Genomic DNA, 18,854 nt, shown 5'->3' with positions numbered 1-18,854 from the left:
TTGATTACTTGTGCTTGATTGTATGTTTTATATTTTTCTAAATATGGAAATAAAGTTTTCAATTGATTCGAATCTAGAATAGTGTTGATTAGTTTCTTTCCTTTGAGTTTTGTAACATGTAGATAAATGGCAACAATACTATAAAGCGGCATGCCTTTTTCTTTCTCTCTCATTCAAGATCAATAACAGGAGGGAGGTTTGATACACGGGGTATTTACATTCTGTAATAATGACTAGTTGTATACGATTGCAGATCAAACGAAAAGAACAAGAACAACAGCAACAGCAACAGCAACAGCTAGAACAAGACTGAGTGCACACTCTGGGTTTTACAGATAAAGGTTTGATTTCGTTTTCTGTATAGAACTACGCAGAACAGCACAACATTCCTAATGACGGCCTCTTGAATTCGAGCTGTTGCGTTATTGAAACAGGAGTTATTTCACCATTTGGCAAACCAGACCCGAACTTTGAGCTTTACCAAATTTGTCTTTTGTCGGTGACTGCTGGCTCAATAGTACTGTGACAGTGCCAGTATGGACAATTCATCATAACCTTATGAAGTATTGATTTCATTGTCATGTTTCTGCTGCCCGCATTGGCTAAATGCACTGTGTCACCCTTTATTCTATGTGGGGTAAATGGGCTTTGATCCCCCATGGTAAAACGTGTACAGAGATTGGTAGATTTATTTATAACTTCACTCAAGCTAAATCTCCACTCATGCACAACATCTCAAACGGCATGAATATTAAGTTCAAAGAATGAAAGCCCTATATACTGTTTACTATCACTATGACAACGGTGCATGGGGTTGGCACGAACGGGTGACGAAGAACAATGTTAAATATCTATCGGAGATAAAAAGGCAAACAATGAAAAAAAAATCAGATGAAACAGTACTTTCCCAGACAACAATAACAGCAGCAACAGCAATATTGTCAAATAACACTATGGTTATCACTAATTTTCGTACGCAGTATAACCACAAAAAGATTATTGCGTTCCGTATTAGCGTATTACAAGTTGAATCTATAATATGCGTGCACGAGTAAGCACTAGCAAAGCCCCCTCTCCATTGATATCATGACATATTCCGCACGCATCATCCTATAGACCCCTGGTACCAAACAATAAAACTTATGTTGGCTACAACTGGGGTCTTCCAAAATAAGATGAGAAAGTATTCAACGGGTTACACGATGAGTCAGGTGCATCGCTACTTGTCAGCATAGAGGCATACCATGAATTAACTACAGTGTATTCTGTGTATAAACCACGATTGACAAACTGGAGCCCTCTTGATCCTCCCCCCCCCATTTTAGCTGAAATAGACATTCATTTTGTCACGTCTATACAAAGAACTATACAGCGCCAATGCCGAACAGGTCTATTGAGTATTGATAACAAGGGGTTTGTATAAACTCCCTTTCCATGCAGCTCTCTCCTTTCCCCTTCTTCACATAATAGCCAAAAGAGGCAACATTACATTTCGGCTTCAAAGGTATAAATATAAAACCTGAAAAAGAAAACTACTATTAGATACCCAGTCATTTCCACGGGATCCGCCCATAGTCATTATCTGGTCTTGTTATACCCCAGTCGAGACATTATACTTTCATTATGTTTCTCATTTTACAATTTGATTTTCTGACGTCAACTGGGCAAAGTCCAAATTTCTCCCTTTCTCACAATTGCATCTGCCTATTGGAGCAATGCAGTGGAGCTCTCCTATAAAATTTGATCACACTGCTTGAATATATTTGTCGACAAACAATATATTACTCCCCCACCCCCATCACCAAACGTTCCGCCATAAATAAGAACTATAGGGGTTGTCGATTGCATAGAAATATCACTTCGAATATATCACACCGCCATATTTCGCCGGGAGTACGACCATCAACGCTGCGTCACACCAAGGCGGAAACAGTACATGGGAATCAGCAGTGGAAACTCGTAAGATCACATTGTTAAAGTAAGTGAAACTTGAAACAAATTTGAATTTATTTGGTTCCTCCCTATACATGTAACAAAGGCACTTTATTCTGGATATTAAGTCGCGAAAGCTTCAGGTTTTCTTATATCTATACATTCCTCAAGTAATTTCCATTACAGTAACTGTTCTGTGTTGGTTATCCATAGATTTAGTTTTCTTCTTTTTTTTGGTTTGGATTTGATCATGTATAAAAAACATCATCTACTATGTATTCATAACACGTATTTATTTTATCCATACATCATTAATATATGACTGTTATTTGTTGTGTCTTTACTCACGTTTGATAATCTACGTCACGAACTAAAAAAAGATAATCCTTCACGTGAACATGGTGAATGTTTGAAATGCAAATCGATGTAAACTTCTTATGACGACTTTCTTGACTGTAGCGAATGCAGAATTAAAATCGCGCTTGCTCTTATAAATAGAATATAATTATCGTGTATTGATGAGAAATACAGTAGGACCTTGATTATCCGGCCACGTCAAGGACCGGTGGGCGTCCGGAAAATCAATTTTGCAGGTATGCTCAATTACAGCACTTTCTGTATAGGGGTATACACATGTTGTTACCAATTAAAAAATTATAATTATGATTATGTCTCGGCGTGTATTCGCACGATAATGGTTGAAAGTGTGCTAGTTTTGAGTGAGATTTGGCCATGCTGCTCCCACCTTATGGAATAACTTACCTTCAGCCATAAAAAATTGTTCTTCATCAGACTCCTTTAAAAGCAGTCTAAAAACTCACCTGTTTAAGGCCTCAATTTGATTACTCATTACATGTATTTGATATTTGTGTGTCCTTTATCTCCTTCACTTTCTCTTCCTTCCGCGCCTAGAGCACTCTGCAGAGTGGATTTGGCGCTTTATAAATCATACCAATTATCATTATTATCATTATTTTTTTGAATACACAAAAACGTAAAAAAAAATGTAAACCAGTCGACGTCCGGATAATCGAGGTCCTACTGCATGATTCAATAAAAATACAAAGTTCTATATATCTACTTGAAAAATAACAACGTGCCTAATGTTAGACAACACTGAAACTTTTTCGCGTTGCCTGAAATTCACAGCATGCACGGAAATGTAAATTACATCATGCTTTGTACTAAGAAGGTGAACCACAAATTAAAACGGTTTGAATATATGAAGAGTTTGTTTGCAAAAACCGATAAGTCCATATTTGTCAAATGGAGATATTTGCCATTAAGGTCAAGAAAAATAAAGACAATAATAAGAAAAATTTTGCTTCTTTTGACCTTAACTTAAAAAAATGTACCTTTATATGTAGTGACCAATATATCATTTAAAAGGTATTATTTTGTACTTTATGACAGAGACCGTACTTCAAAATCGTCAAAAATGGATTTATCGGTGTTTGCAAACAAACTCTTCGTATAATAGAACTTTAATTCTGTACAATCGAAGTCTTTATCACAATTGCGGAAGGCACGTTAAGGCAAGCTTTTTACCCTAAGATTTAGATTTTGCAGGAAATAATTCAATAAAAGATAATTTTAGATTTGGGTAAAAGAAAATTATGATGAATTTTACAAAGATTCCCGTTTGCATCGATTTGCCCTTCCCTTATGCACACTATATTCTTAAGAGAGTCACCTTTGATTTTAATAGTTTAGAATCGGTAGGGGTTATTCCTCCCCCCCCCCCCCCCCCATCTAAGAGGGATCGTATAGTTTTGGTTGAGACCTGATTTCAGGTTTCTAACATTTTTTGGTGAGATGATGAGAAATCTCTTGATAATAGTATGAAAGAGCATGTAATTTCATGAGGAATTCAACGTTTATTTGATGAAAATCAGTTTTGAAATGACTGATATAGCCAAAAAAGATCGATTCTATTTAAGTTTGGGACCCACACTTTTCACGATTGCTTTGTTTTACTTTGTTTTTGGATGTTTCAGTCATTCCAAACCAGATTTTGATCAAATAAACTTTGATTTTCTCTTAGAATGATATGCTCTGTACTATTTTGTAAGTGTTTTTTTTTTGTAGCAAAAAGTCAAAAAAGCCCAATTCTCATCCCTACCAATTTTGTTTTTCGTCGTCGTGGTCGTCGTCGTGGTCGTTGTCGTGGTCATCTACCTCTTCTTTTGTTTTTATGTCCACCACCATCCCACTCAACCACAGCTACCCTCATCCCCTTAGTCCCACGGTGAATTGGCCTAGTCGGTAGCGCGTCTGCCTCACGATCCTAAAGGCCCGGGTTCGAACCCGAGTCTGGACTGAGCAATGTTGTGTGTAATCATACCATCCCCTCTAGCAAGAGGCAAAACACTCTGTCCCTCGGATAGGACATAAAATGGAGGTCCCGTGTATGAGAGAGTAACAACTCATGCACGTAAAAAAATTCCCTCTTCATTCACTCATCGCAAAGAGCAGGGTGCCCATTTTCCCGGTGAAGTGGTCCCACCTCACATCCAGCTGGACCCCATGGAAGACCAATAGCTGAATATGGGCTATCCATCCATCTTCTCAGATCAAAGAAGGAAATGAACAAACATGCAAACCCCCTTCGTTCAATACAATTTCTGAAATTGCCTTGCCACGCGTTTGTCGAATGATCGAAAGCCATTCATATGACAAACATCAGACAATCCCTGAGCGTGACAATGATGAAAAAATGAACTCACCGAGATAATGAATAGATTCAAAATAATCATGGAAGCGTGACAGTATTTCATGCATTACCAGCGTTTCTTTTTCTGGGAGACGTATATCCCACAGTGAAGGGATCACCTATTCGAATTACGATCTTTTTTTTTTTATAGGATGTATGCAAGTTCAATTATTCCTGGCTATTCATAGACCGGTTCCCTGCTTGCAAAAATGTATAAGTATTATGTTTTTTACTGTTAACGTATAATCAGACGCAACCGCCAATGAAAATAACAAAAACCAATTGGACAGTAATATTGCAACGCCTATTCACTGTATTATGAATACAAAAAGGGCCGTGGTGTGCAATCATAAGCGACAGAGAAAAAGGAAATAAGGGCCATTACAGTAATTCCTTATGCGAATGTAGTTTTTGTTATTTCTGAAAGCGCAGTCTTGTTATATCGGGCCGGCTGCCAACAGTAAATGAAACCAAAGCAGGAAACCATGATTAAGATGTTATTATAACGCTTTTGACAAAAACAGAACTTTAAAGTAGACCTCCGGATGATTTTAGACTTTTACATTTGAACAACTATTTTAGTTATAGTGAGTATAGTGTTTCAAAATCTATAGTGGTTGTAGTGATAAAGTGATTGGGATGAGGAATAAGAATGTTTTCAAAATTTGTAACAAATTGCAATGAAAAATGATGACATGGCAGCCCTACCATAAGAACGCATAATCTGAGGCTCAAGGAAGCAGGACAAAAGAAGAAGGCATGCATTAGATTTTATACACAGGTGAACTTGTTAAGCCAGCGGTATTATAATGACATTACACTGCTACATTTCTGAAATATGTGAGGCTCCAAAGTCATTAGCACTGTTCAGTGTATAATTTGTGTAAGATTTTCAGAGTTATTGGTTTCTTGCACATAAAGGACCACAATAAATTCCACAATTCTATACATGGAGTAGTCGATTTATGTAGACCTATACATGATGTGAAATTATGGAAATCGTCTGGGAATGCCCCTTTAATGAATTAACGAGCGATGGACGCCCTACAGAAGAACGCTTCAGGTATCCCCACCTGTTCATATTTAACAAGCCCCACAATGATTCTCCTTTGTTATTTGTAGGCCTAACAATATAATTATCATGCATGGTTGGACGTACACCTATCCATATTCAGGCATACACGTGAAGTGTATACCTCACTGTAAATGGCCATCTTGCAAAGATAACAAAAGAGTCAACTGCAGGGATGCCAAGTTCAAAAAAAAAATTATGAGTGAGATTTTCATGACTCGGCATCTCGGCGCGCGAATGTGCGCTCGAGCGAGGGTGTGGGAGAGGTTTCCCCCCTCCCACCTCCCGTTAGGGAGCTTTTTCTATTTTTAGCTCTTAATGGTGCGATCAGATGCACACTCTTGTCTTAAGTGACTATATTTTTCACTTATTTTGAAAGACAAAAGGGAAATATATACCTTCAATTGCCACTATCACTTTAATCCTTTGAGCTATGCTCATTATAGGCCGAAGTTGCAGACATCGCCCGATGCGTGAGAATAATGGGCGCCATGCTTGAGATCGTGAGACGGACCCTAAATGTTTGAGTCTCACGCAGAATGCGTGAGACTTGGTAGCTCTGCAACTGTATGAATGAACACATGACAGTATAGAACGCCAACGAATTCACACCTGTAACTACTCCATGTCACAGCTTTTACTCTCAAAATCGTCTTTTTTATCATTCGTGCAAGGGAGAACAAGGAAGTTTCATCATGCAGAAGTACCAGGAACAGCCACCAAATTACGGGGATCCTACCCAACCGGTAATGGTCCAGCCCGCTCCACTTGTGGCTCCCGGACAGACCGTTATCCAGGTGAGTCGCTGGTTCTATAGCTGCTACCCACGATAGCTCACTCACTTAATCAATGCCAATCACAGATGGTGATGATAATGGTGGTGATGATGACAATGGTGATGATGACGATGGCGATAATGATGACAATGACGATGGTCACAATTATGTCAACACTATTATTCCTGCTGTGCTGGTTGCCGGTAGCTCCATATTAGTGTAGGCACTTAATGGAGGTTCTAGAGAAGGGAGTCACAACCGTCGTATTTCCTTTGCTAGATGTTCGAAGCCGCCGCTCAAAAATAGTTGAAGCATGTACCAAGCAGGATCTGCCGCGCAGATACAAAGACAATTGACTCGTGTCTCATTACATAAGCACCTGCCACTTTCAAAGCAAGATGTGATGGTAATTACTTTTCGCTATCCCTTCTTATAAAAGGTATGTGGTACAGACACGAGGATGCGCGAATAGAAATTGAGCAAGAAATGCTGAAACAAAGATGAAAATTACTCGACTGGGCATACCCGGGCACTAATCTGATATATCTATCAATAAAGAATTCTACTTTAAGATTATTCCAAATTAGTTTCATTTGTGAAAATTAAGCGGAAAAGTGATAGAACCAACTTTCCAGGATGGTGCACTTTTAAACATTTTCACATGATACAGCTCTGATTTGCACTTTTGCACAAATTTCTGGACGGGATTGACTTTTGTTTTACATGCTTTATCAGTAAGTGAAATTTCATTTCATTTAATAAAGAAATAAGCAAAATATGGCTATCATTATGATAGCGTTCAATTTGAATCTTCAGATTGCTCAGCAAGACGGCGGCGTCGAACATCGATCTTCAAAGGCACAAATACACATGTGGGACTCTTTTGTACATCAATAGAAATTTGACAACTGTTTGAATAATTACAGCCAGTTGGAACTCCATGTATAAAACCTCCTTGATTCTTCCAAGCTCTTCCAAAAGACAATTTAATTAATTCTCAATGAAGGGCTTTCATTGACAAATTGCAATGTACCCATCAGTATAAAATAGGTACAGAGACAGGTGGTAAACATCTCGTCAAAATTCCTTCTTAAGTATTACAATTGATATAAAGTTACGTATTTTACATTTTAAAATTTTGAACAATCTTATTCCTCTGAACACTTGGTTAGTTCAGATTGGTAGAAAGACTGATAATAGCTGTACATTTTGTCATAAGGATCCAGAGACCAGGGAGGTGCTAGAGAAGGAGAGACAAATTTGTAACTGCTCTCCTTTGAAGTCATGCGTGGCACCGCCGAAAGGTTATGCGTTCAACAACAGGTGTTACCCATGTGCTTTGACAAAAGAGAGCATCAATAATCGGGACTAGCGCTCTCACATCTAGAAATACTTGCCCCTACTGCAATTCGCTCTCTCTTTCAATGTGATGGCAACAATATATTTGTGTACCTTGAATTGGAGCAGCGAATCAAAGTGCAGCGTAAAACTGACAATTTTAAGAGCAAATAGTTTAAAAGCACGCTGGAACACGCTTTAGCGGAGTACTCTATTTGAAAGATCAAAATATCCCAGATTAAAAGATAGAAAACTAACATGCCGAAATGTGCGCATTATAGAAAAATACTAGGTTTTTAAGAGGGCCTAATTTTCATTTCATTTCGATTTACGCATTACGAGGAAACTAGAAATACATGTTTATAATATTGAATTCTTTCCTAAACTATTTGAAATCAATTCGAGTATTTCATTTAAAATTTTACGGTGAAATAAAGCTTGTAATTCAATGAAAGGTGAAATGCGTTCTTCGTCTCCGAACTTCGTCTTGCAACTAGAGCAATGCCGAGCATGACTTAAAAGCGTAGTGGAATGCTAGACATCCCATTGTAACGCCTTGAACCCAAACATGTGTTTGCATGAATTACGAAGAGTTGCCACTCCATCTCTGTAACACCTCCCTGGATCAACTTTGTTGATGCATCAATTTGTTGAGTCTCTGGTTTTGGTATTAGGTAGGGGTTATTTTCAGAGAACTGTATTTGTGACCGTGCATCACAAAACAAACAAAAAAGTCGCAACCATTGACTTTATGTGAGGACTCACAGAAAGGTGAAACGGGTCAACCGAGTCAGTGTTGAGTTTTCCATATTTTCTGAACGAGATCTTCTTCTTCTACATTATCCCTAAGTTTGGAATCATAAATTGAATGGGAAAGTGGGTTTTCAGCAGTTTTTCTACAACCTTTTTTGGTAGAATAGTGTGATCAGGTTTTTCTTAGAGGCCCCTTTTAATTTCTTGAAAATCCTTTGCACACTTTTCACTTTGAACTCTAATAACTTTTGAAAGGATGATGCTACTGCTTTGAAAGTTCACATTTATTATGGACAGAATGTGTTAATTAAAGGGGATGGCTAGTAACTGATCAGTGGGAATCAGTGGGAATGCTGGAGGATGATTGTTCCAATCCTTATGGGATTCATTTAAGAGTACATTATATATCTATTGTTGTGTGAAAATGATTTGCTTCAGAATGGTCTCATATTCAAGTAATGTGCAGTTTAATGTTTCCAGGTTAGCGTCCCTGGTCAGTGACGGGGCATTATTAAATCTGCACATTACTTGAATGTGAGACCGTTCTGAAGCAAATAATTTTCACACAACAGTAGATATATAATGTACTCTTGAATGAATCCCACAAGGATTGCAACAATCATCCCTCAGCATCCTCACCGATTCCCATTGATCGGTTACTAGCCATCCCCTTTAAGCATGTTTGATTTCAGCTTAATCTGATAATCTCTTCATTGTTGTTGCTGCAGTGGTTTACATAGAGTATTTTTGTCCCATTCATGGCACGGGTAGCACGGCTTAGTAGAGATTAGGTACAGTTGAACCTCTCGTATCCGGACAAGTCGGGACCGGGGCTCATCCGGATAAGGGATTTGGCCGGATACGGGAGACTCAATGCTTTATACATGTACATAATATACATACACATGTACAGTAGCCCATTGTAGTACCACATGTAGTAATGTGTATACTGCAACCTTTTCATTGTTACACTCAGTAACAGACCTTAAAATAGATGTTCGTGTTTGCAAGAATGAAATCATTTTCTTTTATAAATTCTTGGGATTATTTACCTAAATAACTATTAAGAAATGTATCAAGTATATGTAATTCATGTGTGTTTGTGTAGGAGTTCTCAAGGAGTTGGGAATCCCCCTTTCCTCCCGTAATTGTAAAAAAAAAAAATCACGGCGAGATTGCGTCCGTATAATAGAGAGATCCGGATAAAGGGAGGCCGGATAAGAGAGGTTCAACTGTACTTGAATAGACCATGTACTTCACAGCCTCTTTCCTCAGTTCAAACTTTTCCAGAGTGTGCGCTTTCTTTCCAATATTTTTATAGGTTAGGAGAATCCATTTAAATTGAGTTATACATCGTTTTAAAGCTTAAAATCTGCTATTTTAGAATCTGCCCTTAACTAAAAATCTATGTCTGGCGACTTTTTGTGTGTTTTGTGGTGCAGGGTCACATTTAGAAAAGTTATCAGCAGATAGAATAGTATACGGAAGTGCTGACAAAACGGAACACGGTAATATGTGGATTGTTAATTTTCTGGCGCTGCTTGGGAAACAGCATATTTTGGTATGTAAATATAAAGATACCAAGCCAAGCGGTAAGCATTTCATTAACTGTGTGCTCTACATTGGGAAAGTTGAGAAGTTTATTGCCTGTAGGAAAAATAAATTAAATGTGCACCAAGCTAAATGGACCAAATTACACAGGTTTATGAATATGTAAGTTGACTTTCAGTTTTGATGGCACCCAGGATTTTGGCAATGCCCACCAGTTTGTTTGTTAATCTGGGTGTTTGGTTTTGTGGGGGGGGGGGGGGATTATATGTGATGTGTAGGTTTGATGGTTGTTAGTCTGTTTTCTTTGTCTGCTTTCACCAAAATTTTATTTCAAGTTAACAATTGCACATACGGGTGCACATCGTTATCAAGTGTATACTGAAAAATGATCCACATTGGAGTTCTCCTTTGCCACACGTATAGGTAAAGACTTATGATTGAGAGCCGGTGACACTAATATGCGTATACACTGTACATGACTGTATAGGCAGTCTGTAGACGTATCTAAATGTTCAGCTGTGTACCTTAAGGCCCGGTCCCACTGGCCGATGGACACAAAACGTATGCAGAAAGGACACAGCGGACGAGCAAAATTTCGGGGGTGGCTCCATCCGCTTTCATCCGCTCCAGAAATTGGCGAAAATTTGCGAAAACAGAACGGAAAAGAACGGACGTGGGTAGCATGTAGCGGGGATGTTAAACGTATGTTCATCGGAAGCCTAGCGGATAAAAGCGGATGGAAGTGGATGACAGCTCCGAAGGGGTTACCGGGGATAATTGCGAAGCGGATGCATAGCGGAAAGAGCGGATGCAGAGCGGATGAAGCGGATGCATCACGTACGCGTAACGGAAACAAACGCTTTGTCCGTTTTAAATACTTTATATACGAGATGCATACGCTTATATCCTTTCTATTTCCGTGCTACTAACGATGTACAGACGTTCCATGTACCTTATCTTTCCTCCCTTTTTCCGTTTTCAGCTGCAGCAGTTGTGAGTTGCGAGGACGCCCAGAGGATGCAAAGAGGATACAGCGGACGTTTAAGGGATGATAACGGACATACAACGTTTGTTGCTTGTACATATCGCGGATTTACATCGTACACGGCGGAAAGTTCATCCGTTCTAAAAGTTTTAAGCAGCTTAAAACTTTTTGCGCGGATGAAATCACCATGGACGGATGCTCGATGGATAGAGCGTATGAAACACGTATGCGATGAGTACACAGCGGATGCGTAGCGTTTTCCAACGGATGGCAAGATTTTTTTACGTTTTACATCCTCTTTGCATCCGTAAGTGCAGTGGGACTGGGCCTTTAGTCTTGGTGACGCGCATTCCAACAGTGGTAGTTACTATAGTGTTCGAGGAATGTCAGTACATCTAGCGATCAAAGAACAATTGTTCAGCCGGCAGAAAATCGAAGCAGGCATCAGACATGATATTGTCACACGTTCCTTTTATTGAGTTTATGCAGAAATATTGTAATCTAGCTAGATCTATTCGAGATTCACTGATTTTCCTTTGTTATGCTGAAATCAATCTTCATTTATATGTGATTTAGTCTGGATTGTCTGATTGTGTCAGTCATGTGGACAGTGAATTATGTCATAATGTTTGAGTTATGGATCAATAAAAGAACTGTATTACAAAAAAAAGAAAAGAATCCTTCTTATCTATAGCAGGATTCGAATAAGGAACCCTCAGGTACGAATAGACCGTTTCTGTGATGTTTTACAATATTATAGATATGTTTCATTTTTCTAGATGAAGCATTTCATCCACCCGCTCCCTCCCATTAAGCTCAATAGGGAAGAATTCACTCAGCTGTTGCAAGGCAGGGTAAGCCGTCATCAAACGTTGTTTGAACATGATGGCTTATGATAAAAATGTCATTTATGTTTAAGCCATGTATGCTTCCCTTCCTTGTATATGTTTGTTCTGTGTATCTTCCAATTCCAAGGTGACCAGCCAAACCATGAATCCACTGATGCCGAGGGGAGTTCCCCGACCCTGGTCCACTGACCTCTTTGCCTGTTGTGACGACATGACAATCTGTGAGTTGTCATGGTGACACTGATTCTACTTCTTCATGTTAATGATGATATTGCATGTATGGAAATTCGGCCTTACAACGTACATACAGTCATTCCTATCTTAGCGGCCATCTGTTGTTGTTGTTGTTGTTTTTTTTTTTCGTCTCCCTTTTGGTAGCCGCTATAGACAGGTTTGAGTTCACTTGATAAATTGAAATCCGGATCGGTGTAGTAAACAAACATCACTCTACTAGATTAACGTTATGTCTTATGTCATGCAAATCATTATCGCCAACACGAGAACACTGGATTTCTAATGTCACAACGTTGTGTCTATTCCAGTAAAGTTATAATGATGTTTGAAGCTGTTGTCAGGATCAACGGAAAATGCCACAAAGCTTTTTTATTTTTCAGTATTATTCTTAGTGACATTCAGTTGCTTTGAATATATATTTAGATGTAAACTACTATAGTACTATAATGGTTATGAAACATTGAAGTAAGGGGTACAGGCCTATATTTCACATACAAGAATTATAATGAAAGTTGTTGAAAATGTTTTGCCCACAACCTTATTCTTTAGAAATGTGAGTATAATGTTTCTGTATTAGCTTTTTAATTGTACCTTACTTCTTATATTTTTTTTATATGCTTTTATAATAGTTATCATTTCTTTCATTTTTTTTCTTCAATTTTTTCTTTTTTCCCCAAGGTCTGTGTTCAACGTTCGTGCCATGCTACGAATGCATGCTGGCCACTGAAATGAACGAGTCCTGCTGCGTACCCTTCTGCATTCCTGGCGCGCCAATCGCCATGCGCGCACAAATACGGGCGCGCCATAACATCGAGGTAAGTCCGAAAATATCGAGTAAACCATCTAAAAGATCCCTTTCATACACTCAGCCCAAATGAAGAGTTTGTTCGCAAAAACCGATAAGTCCATATTTGCCAAATGGAGATATTTGCGATTAGATGTCAAGAAAAATAAAGAGAATAATAAGAAAATATTTGCTTCTTTTGACCATAACTTCAAAAATGTACCTTTATATGTAGTGACCAATATATCATTTAAAAGGTATTATTTTGTACTTTATGACAGCGACCGTACTTCAAAATCTTCAAAAATGGACTTATCGGTTTTTGCGAACAAACTCTTCAAATATTTCCGTAATATTAATCCGGAATTCATTCACACGTTATGAAATTAATAATAATTCTTTATTTGTGAGCGTATATGGAAATGTTACATAATCGTCATGATAATTGCATACGCCTATACTAGCTCTTCGATAATGAAAGAAAAAAATATACTACTCATATGGTGTATAATTCAATTAGACATAGGCGCCTATAAGGATTAAAGCAATTTTAAACAAGGGCAACGGTAGATGCTTCGTGTTTCAACAATATTTTCATATAGCTATTATTTTGAGCTCCAACATTTCGTTTGTTTGATTACGTTACCCTGTGATCTTTATCCATTTTGAATACTATAAATATAACCATAAGTAAATACTTATCAACTTGAAAATTCTCTATGATATAAATGCGTCATCTTTACAAATAAAGATATATGAAACGAAACTGTATAGGATAGGAAGGAGATTAAAAAGCATTGTTTTGTTCCTCCCCCCCCCATTAAAAAAAAAATGATGCCCTTTCGTTTCAAAAGGGGACCTAGGGTGTTCAATGTAGCCCTTTTTGTGTTGAGAGGTACCGCTACACTCCATCATGCTTTGCAAATCATTTGATACTGTTCTTCACCGTGAGTTCCCTTCATGTTCTGTCAACATTCACTTACCCCAATCCGAGCATGGTACAATAAAAGCTTTGTCAATAGATATCAAAGTATTTACTCTGTTCAGGTACACAAATATTACCTCTAAACTCCCTCCCCCCCCTCCCCCCAAAAAAAAAACAAAGCAAAAAAAAAAAAAAAACCAACAACAACAACAACAAACCAAACAAAGCAAAAAAAAAAAAAGGTCCGCAAAACGAAAATATAATTATGACGTCAATTCTTTGCCACTGTGGCACAGTGTTCCTGTAAGTGACGTATAATGGAACGTGCACGTATTTTAGTGGGCGGTAACTTGCTTCACAGTGAAGTGCAGGGTCATCGCAGAATGGCGTACCAGGTTTTTCATCTTAGATCACGATCCGGGGTGTAATCTACATAGATCTCCTCGCAACGAGGAGTTAACATCACGTGGGTAAGAGGAATGCAACGAAGGGAAAAATTGAACATTATGTGTAGACGCAAGTTGATACTTAAGTAAAATGACAGCAGCAAATAAAGAGAGAGTAAACAGAAAAAAAAACTATATGGCCAGCAAAATTGTTAAAGGGACTGTACAGTACAGGTAGAGGTGGGGATTCATGTTTTGAACATTCCTAAGTGAGATAATGAGAAATCTCTTATGAAATATGAAAGAGCATGTAATTTTATGAAGGATTCAACGTTTATTTGATGAAAATTGGTTTTCAAATGGCTGAGATATCCAAAAAAGTTATAATGATAAAAGGCGACAGGTCACGCCTTTTATTAGGGTCTCTTTGTTTCACCTTGAAGTTTAGGATATCTCAGCCATTTCAAAACGATTTTCATCAAATAAACTTTTGATACCTCTTAGAATTGCATGCTCTTTGACATCTCAAAAAGTGGTTTCTGAATATCTCGCAAAAAGTTAAAAGCTAAATCCTCACCTCAACCAGAACTGTACACACCCTTTAAGCGTGCACGAGATATTTTTTTTTTCATTTCTATATGTTTTAAACAAGACTCCTGTAGAGCCTGTATGTTCACTTAATTGCGCAGAGCATTCAAACTCATACAAATATCATGATCGTTGACATGCACAGTGAAGGTTATTTAACCTTTTTTTGTGATACTAATAAAACTTGTTTATGATAATTTCCATTTTGATTGTTATTTCGATTATTGTTTTTACCATTATTACCATTTCTACTATAATTGATAATTATTGTTTGTTTGTTATATTAAATTCATGAAATCGTGTTATAATCATTCTCATCTGTCACCCAGAACCGTCTCTTTTTTGCTCTCTCACTTTAAATTGTAATCCTTGTGCACATTATTTTATGGTTTCTTTGTTCGTCAGAGCAATATTCCACGTCAATGTCATTACCAAATTTATGTGGTTATTAACGGGCAAAATACTGTATATTCTTTGGCGATAAAAAAGTACAGGGTAATAACACTATATAAATATAGAGGTAAAATCAAGCAAAGGAAACTTCAGCTAGGAAAAGTTCGGCATGGATATTGCCATTAATATCATTATATAGCTGGACGAATGACGTATAAAGACTGGAAGATAAACACTCGTGATATGATAAGCAAACGAAGCCATTATTGACTTTTGTCCGACCGATATTGTCTGACATTATAATCATTGCCTATAAATATCGCCATCAGATATAACCATGAACGCATGCTTTGCTGGTGCAATAGGGAATATTAAAGATAAATCACATCGCATTCTGTATGATGATGCATGTAGAGGTCAAAGGATTGTTTTTCAGACCATATCAGCATATCAATCTTGATTCTATTTATCTTCTTGTTGCCCGAATATAATGAGTGAAGCCTGCGTATCAAATCTGTAACACTTACGTATGGGCATGGTCTTTGTATAAACCTCGCCTTTGACTATCAATGGTTGTATTTTAGCCGACGTGTAAACAAATTATCTGTACTCTTTGCCATATTACGCATCATTCGTATGGTTATAACTTTTAACCAACTTGGGTTGCGTTTTTAAGCTTGGCATTGTTTTCTTTTATGAGAAAATTTTGTTTCGTACTGATTATTGTATTTGTTTTGTACTGATTATATCAAAGTATATTTCATCTCATGTTATGCTACATGAAATGCTGTATATAATTTCAATTTTTGCCGGTACTCTCAAAGGGGGTCACCAGAGTAAATAACTCAACTCAACTCAATTCAACTCAACTCAACTCATTGCAATTCCAACATTTATCATGGCCACTTCTAAAACACTTATCAATTCCGTGCTTATTTACGTCGATGTAGGGCAATTGTCAATTATTTGCAATGAAAACATCTCGACAGAAGAATTTCATTAACTTGAATCAACTCAACTCATTCAAACTTCTAGATTAAATCTCCATTTGAAATGGAGCAAGCAAAGACACATTTGGTTTGATCAGTTTTCATACGTATAGTTCTGTATGGCTAGATTATAAAACTAAGGGCCATTATTGGATATCAAATTTGTATTTCCTGGATATAACATTCAGATATTTGAGGAGTTGCCACTGCTATGTTGACTTTTGGCCACTGGTAAATCTTGACAGGAACGAAACTTGCTGGTTTATTTCGTTTTATTTACGGGACCATGAGTGAAATCGTCATTGGTCTTGCATTTTCCTATCCATGGGTAAAATTTAAGATGTGATCTATAGACAGGTCTACCAGCTATTTGTACAGTGACAAAAGCTACAAGTAAGTTAAGAAAACAAAGGGAAAATTACAGCTTATCAATTAAAGAGAAGACGACATAAACGACAAAGTACTGTCAACTTCAGTGTTTTTTAACAACAGCTCCGTCTTAAAGTGGATTAGAAGAGGAAAAACAAAATCAGCGATAATTTTTTTCTTTCTTCTTTTTGACGGCCTTGGATAACCCTGTGAAGAATTTAAAGCGGCTAGCCCGAAAGAAAATGTTTATCTATATATTTTTACAGTGACATATCTATACACCTAGTTACACTAATGGGACAATACTGTCAACTTCGGTGTTTAACACCTGTTTAATGCAAGAAATTATTATGTTTACGGAATTCATCGAAAGCATCATAATATCAGTGTGCAATTTTCGTTTACATATCATGCGTTAATGATACGCATACGTTCAATGCTTATAAAGACTGCCTCTTATTTATTCATCGCACCCATTTCAATAAACAATAGTGAGCATTGACGTGTAGACTAGATATAAAGAACGCGTGTAGTCGTGACGTCATGAAGGAAGTTTTGAGCAATGCCTATATCAGTGCTTCTTTATTATCGATGACGCTAATTCAGTGGTACATGTACCAAGCATCGAACCAACATACAGATCGACTAGCTAATATAATAGCTATCAATATATATGTACGCGCAGTAATTGTGACGTAGGCCTATGTCATGTAGGCATTTTTGAGATAGAAATACATGTAGTTGTAATAATTCTGTATAAATGGGGGATGTATCTGGCATGTAGTCCTTAATTGCCCGGCAGCGTCCGTTTATAATGTTTGCGATACCAACTAAGCTTATATAGCTGAACCCTCTAGAAGCCATAATATCCTCACGTGGGGAAGCGTGTGACGAAGTTCAAGTTTTATGGGTCGGTTTGTATGTGTTTTTCTGCTGCATCTTTCAAGTTGTTTTTGTATGCGCGGCATAATATGCAATACTCCTTGTTTATAATTACATAAAATAAAGGTATGTGTATATTATTGACACACATTAGGTAGCAAAGATCTTCGAGCCCTCTGCCTAAAAGATATGGTATAATTAAAAAAAAAGGTAATACAAGATTGCTCAAGCTCTCTTTCCCTCTCCGTTCGCCTGCACTGAAACAAAAAGAAGAAGAAGAAGAACAACAACAACAACGACAACAGCAACATCAGCAACAACAGCAACAACAATTTCCGTTACATGCAGGGTCTACATGCACACGGAACGATCTAGATACAAATAAATGTTAGGCCTATGTATCATCTTATGTTATGTAAACACCAGTCCATGAGTTTATGAAAAATTATGTATGATTCCATGTATCTACATCAGCTTTAATGTCTTAGTCAGCCATTCGATACGGTATCTCAACTAATCTGTCTTTTCGTGTACCAGGTCAGGTGAAAGTAGGGTGGCTGTGCTGCCTAGTAACATGCTTAACGTTTAGACAATATATGTTAAGTAGGCTTAGAGGCCAGACTTGTTATTATGATTGACATAATTTCTTGTATGTCACCTTTTATATCCCGTTTCCAGGGTAACTTGATGAGTGACTGCATGACTATGATGTGCTGCGGACGATGCGCAGTGTGTCAGCTGGGCCGTGAGGTACAGGGCATCAAGGCGGGAAAATACGTGCCATAAGGACCACGCCCCCGTTTCTTTTTCCACTCATATAAACCACGCCCCTTTTACCAAAACAGCAGCGACAACTCTTCTTATACTAGCAGTAGGAAGGCCGATTCTGAAGTATTCACATCAACAGCATTATAGTTCCCATGAAGACCACGAAAATCACTTCTTACCGACACGGGGTAACTACTGCGCCCCCCTTTCCCCATCCCTTTACAGTTTGTGCGGTGCATGATATTAAAGAGAACGCCCTCTTTGTCCAAACAATAACAGTCAACCCAGTAAATTTTGTACCTTGTGTTTAACTCCTTCTACACCCTGACTGATGTCTACCCCCGTTCCATTACCCACCTGGTGACCCGGAGTCCAGTGTCGGCTGTTTAATCAGTCGACAGGTACAACGATCAGAACGTCCAAAACACCTCCGTCTGTTTAAGATCACCGGCGTAGCATGTTAGAACAGTCAGTGCCAAATTCCTTTCATACTACACCAGATGCAAAGACATATAGCAGTTGATTAATAAGTACATATTACTATGCATACGCGCAAACAAATGAAACA

At 37.9% G+C, this 18,854-nt stretch overlaps 1 protein-coding gene across 1 annotated transcript; it reads left to right on the top strand.

Moving 5' to 3' along the window:
* The first annotated feature begins 1,854 nt into the window (after nucleotides 1-1,854).
* LOC139743280 (cornifelin homolog) lies at nucleotides 1,855-18,854 on the top strand. The gene is made up of 5 exons (XM_071653773.1): nucleotides 1,855-1,978; nucleotides 6,392-6,514; nucleotides 12,096-12,189; nucleotides 12,881-13,017; nucleotides 18,197-18,854. Exons 2-5 carry the CDS (start codon nucleotides 6,413-6,415, stop codon nucleotides 18,302-18,304), a joined length of 441 nt encoding a protein of 146 aa, XP_071509874.1. The 5' UTR covers nucleotides 1,855-1,978; nucleotides 6,392-6,412; the 3' UTR covers nucleotides 18,305-18,854.

Source organism: Diadema antillarum, unplaced genomic scaffold (genome assembly GCF_040938485.1).
Source record: "Diadema antillarum isolate AM-2024a unplaced genomic scaffold, OU_Dant_1.0 seq00001064_RagTag, whole genome shotgun sequence".
In the NCBI taxonomy this organism is placed as follows: Eukaryota; Metazoa; Echinodermata; class Echinoidea; order Diadematoida; family Diadematidae; genus Diadema; species Diadema antillarum.
Note: the sequence above shows the minus strand (reverse complement) of the source record. Positions and strands in the feature narration are given on the sequence as shown.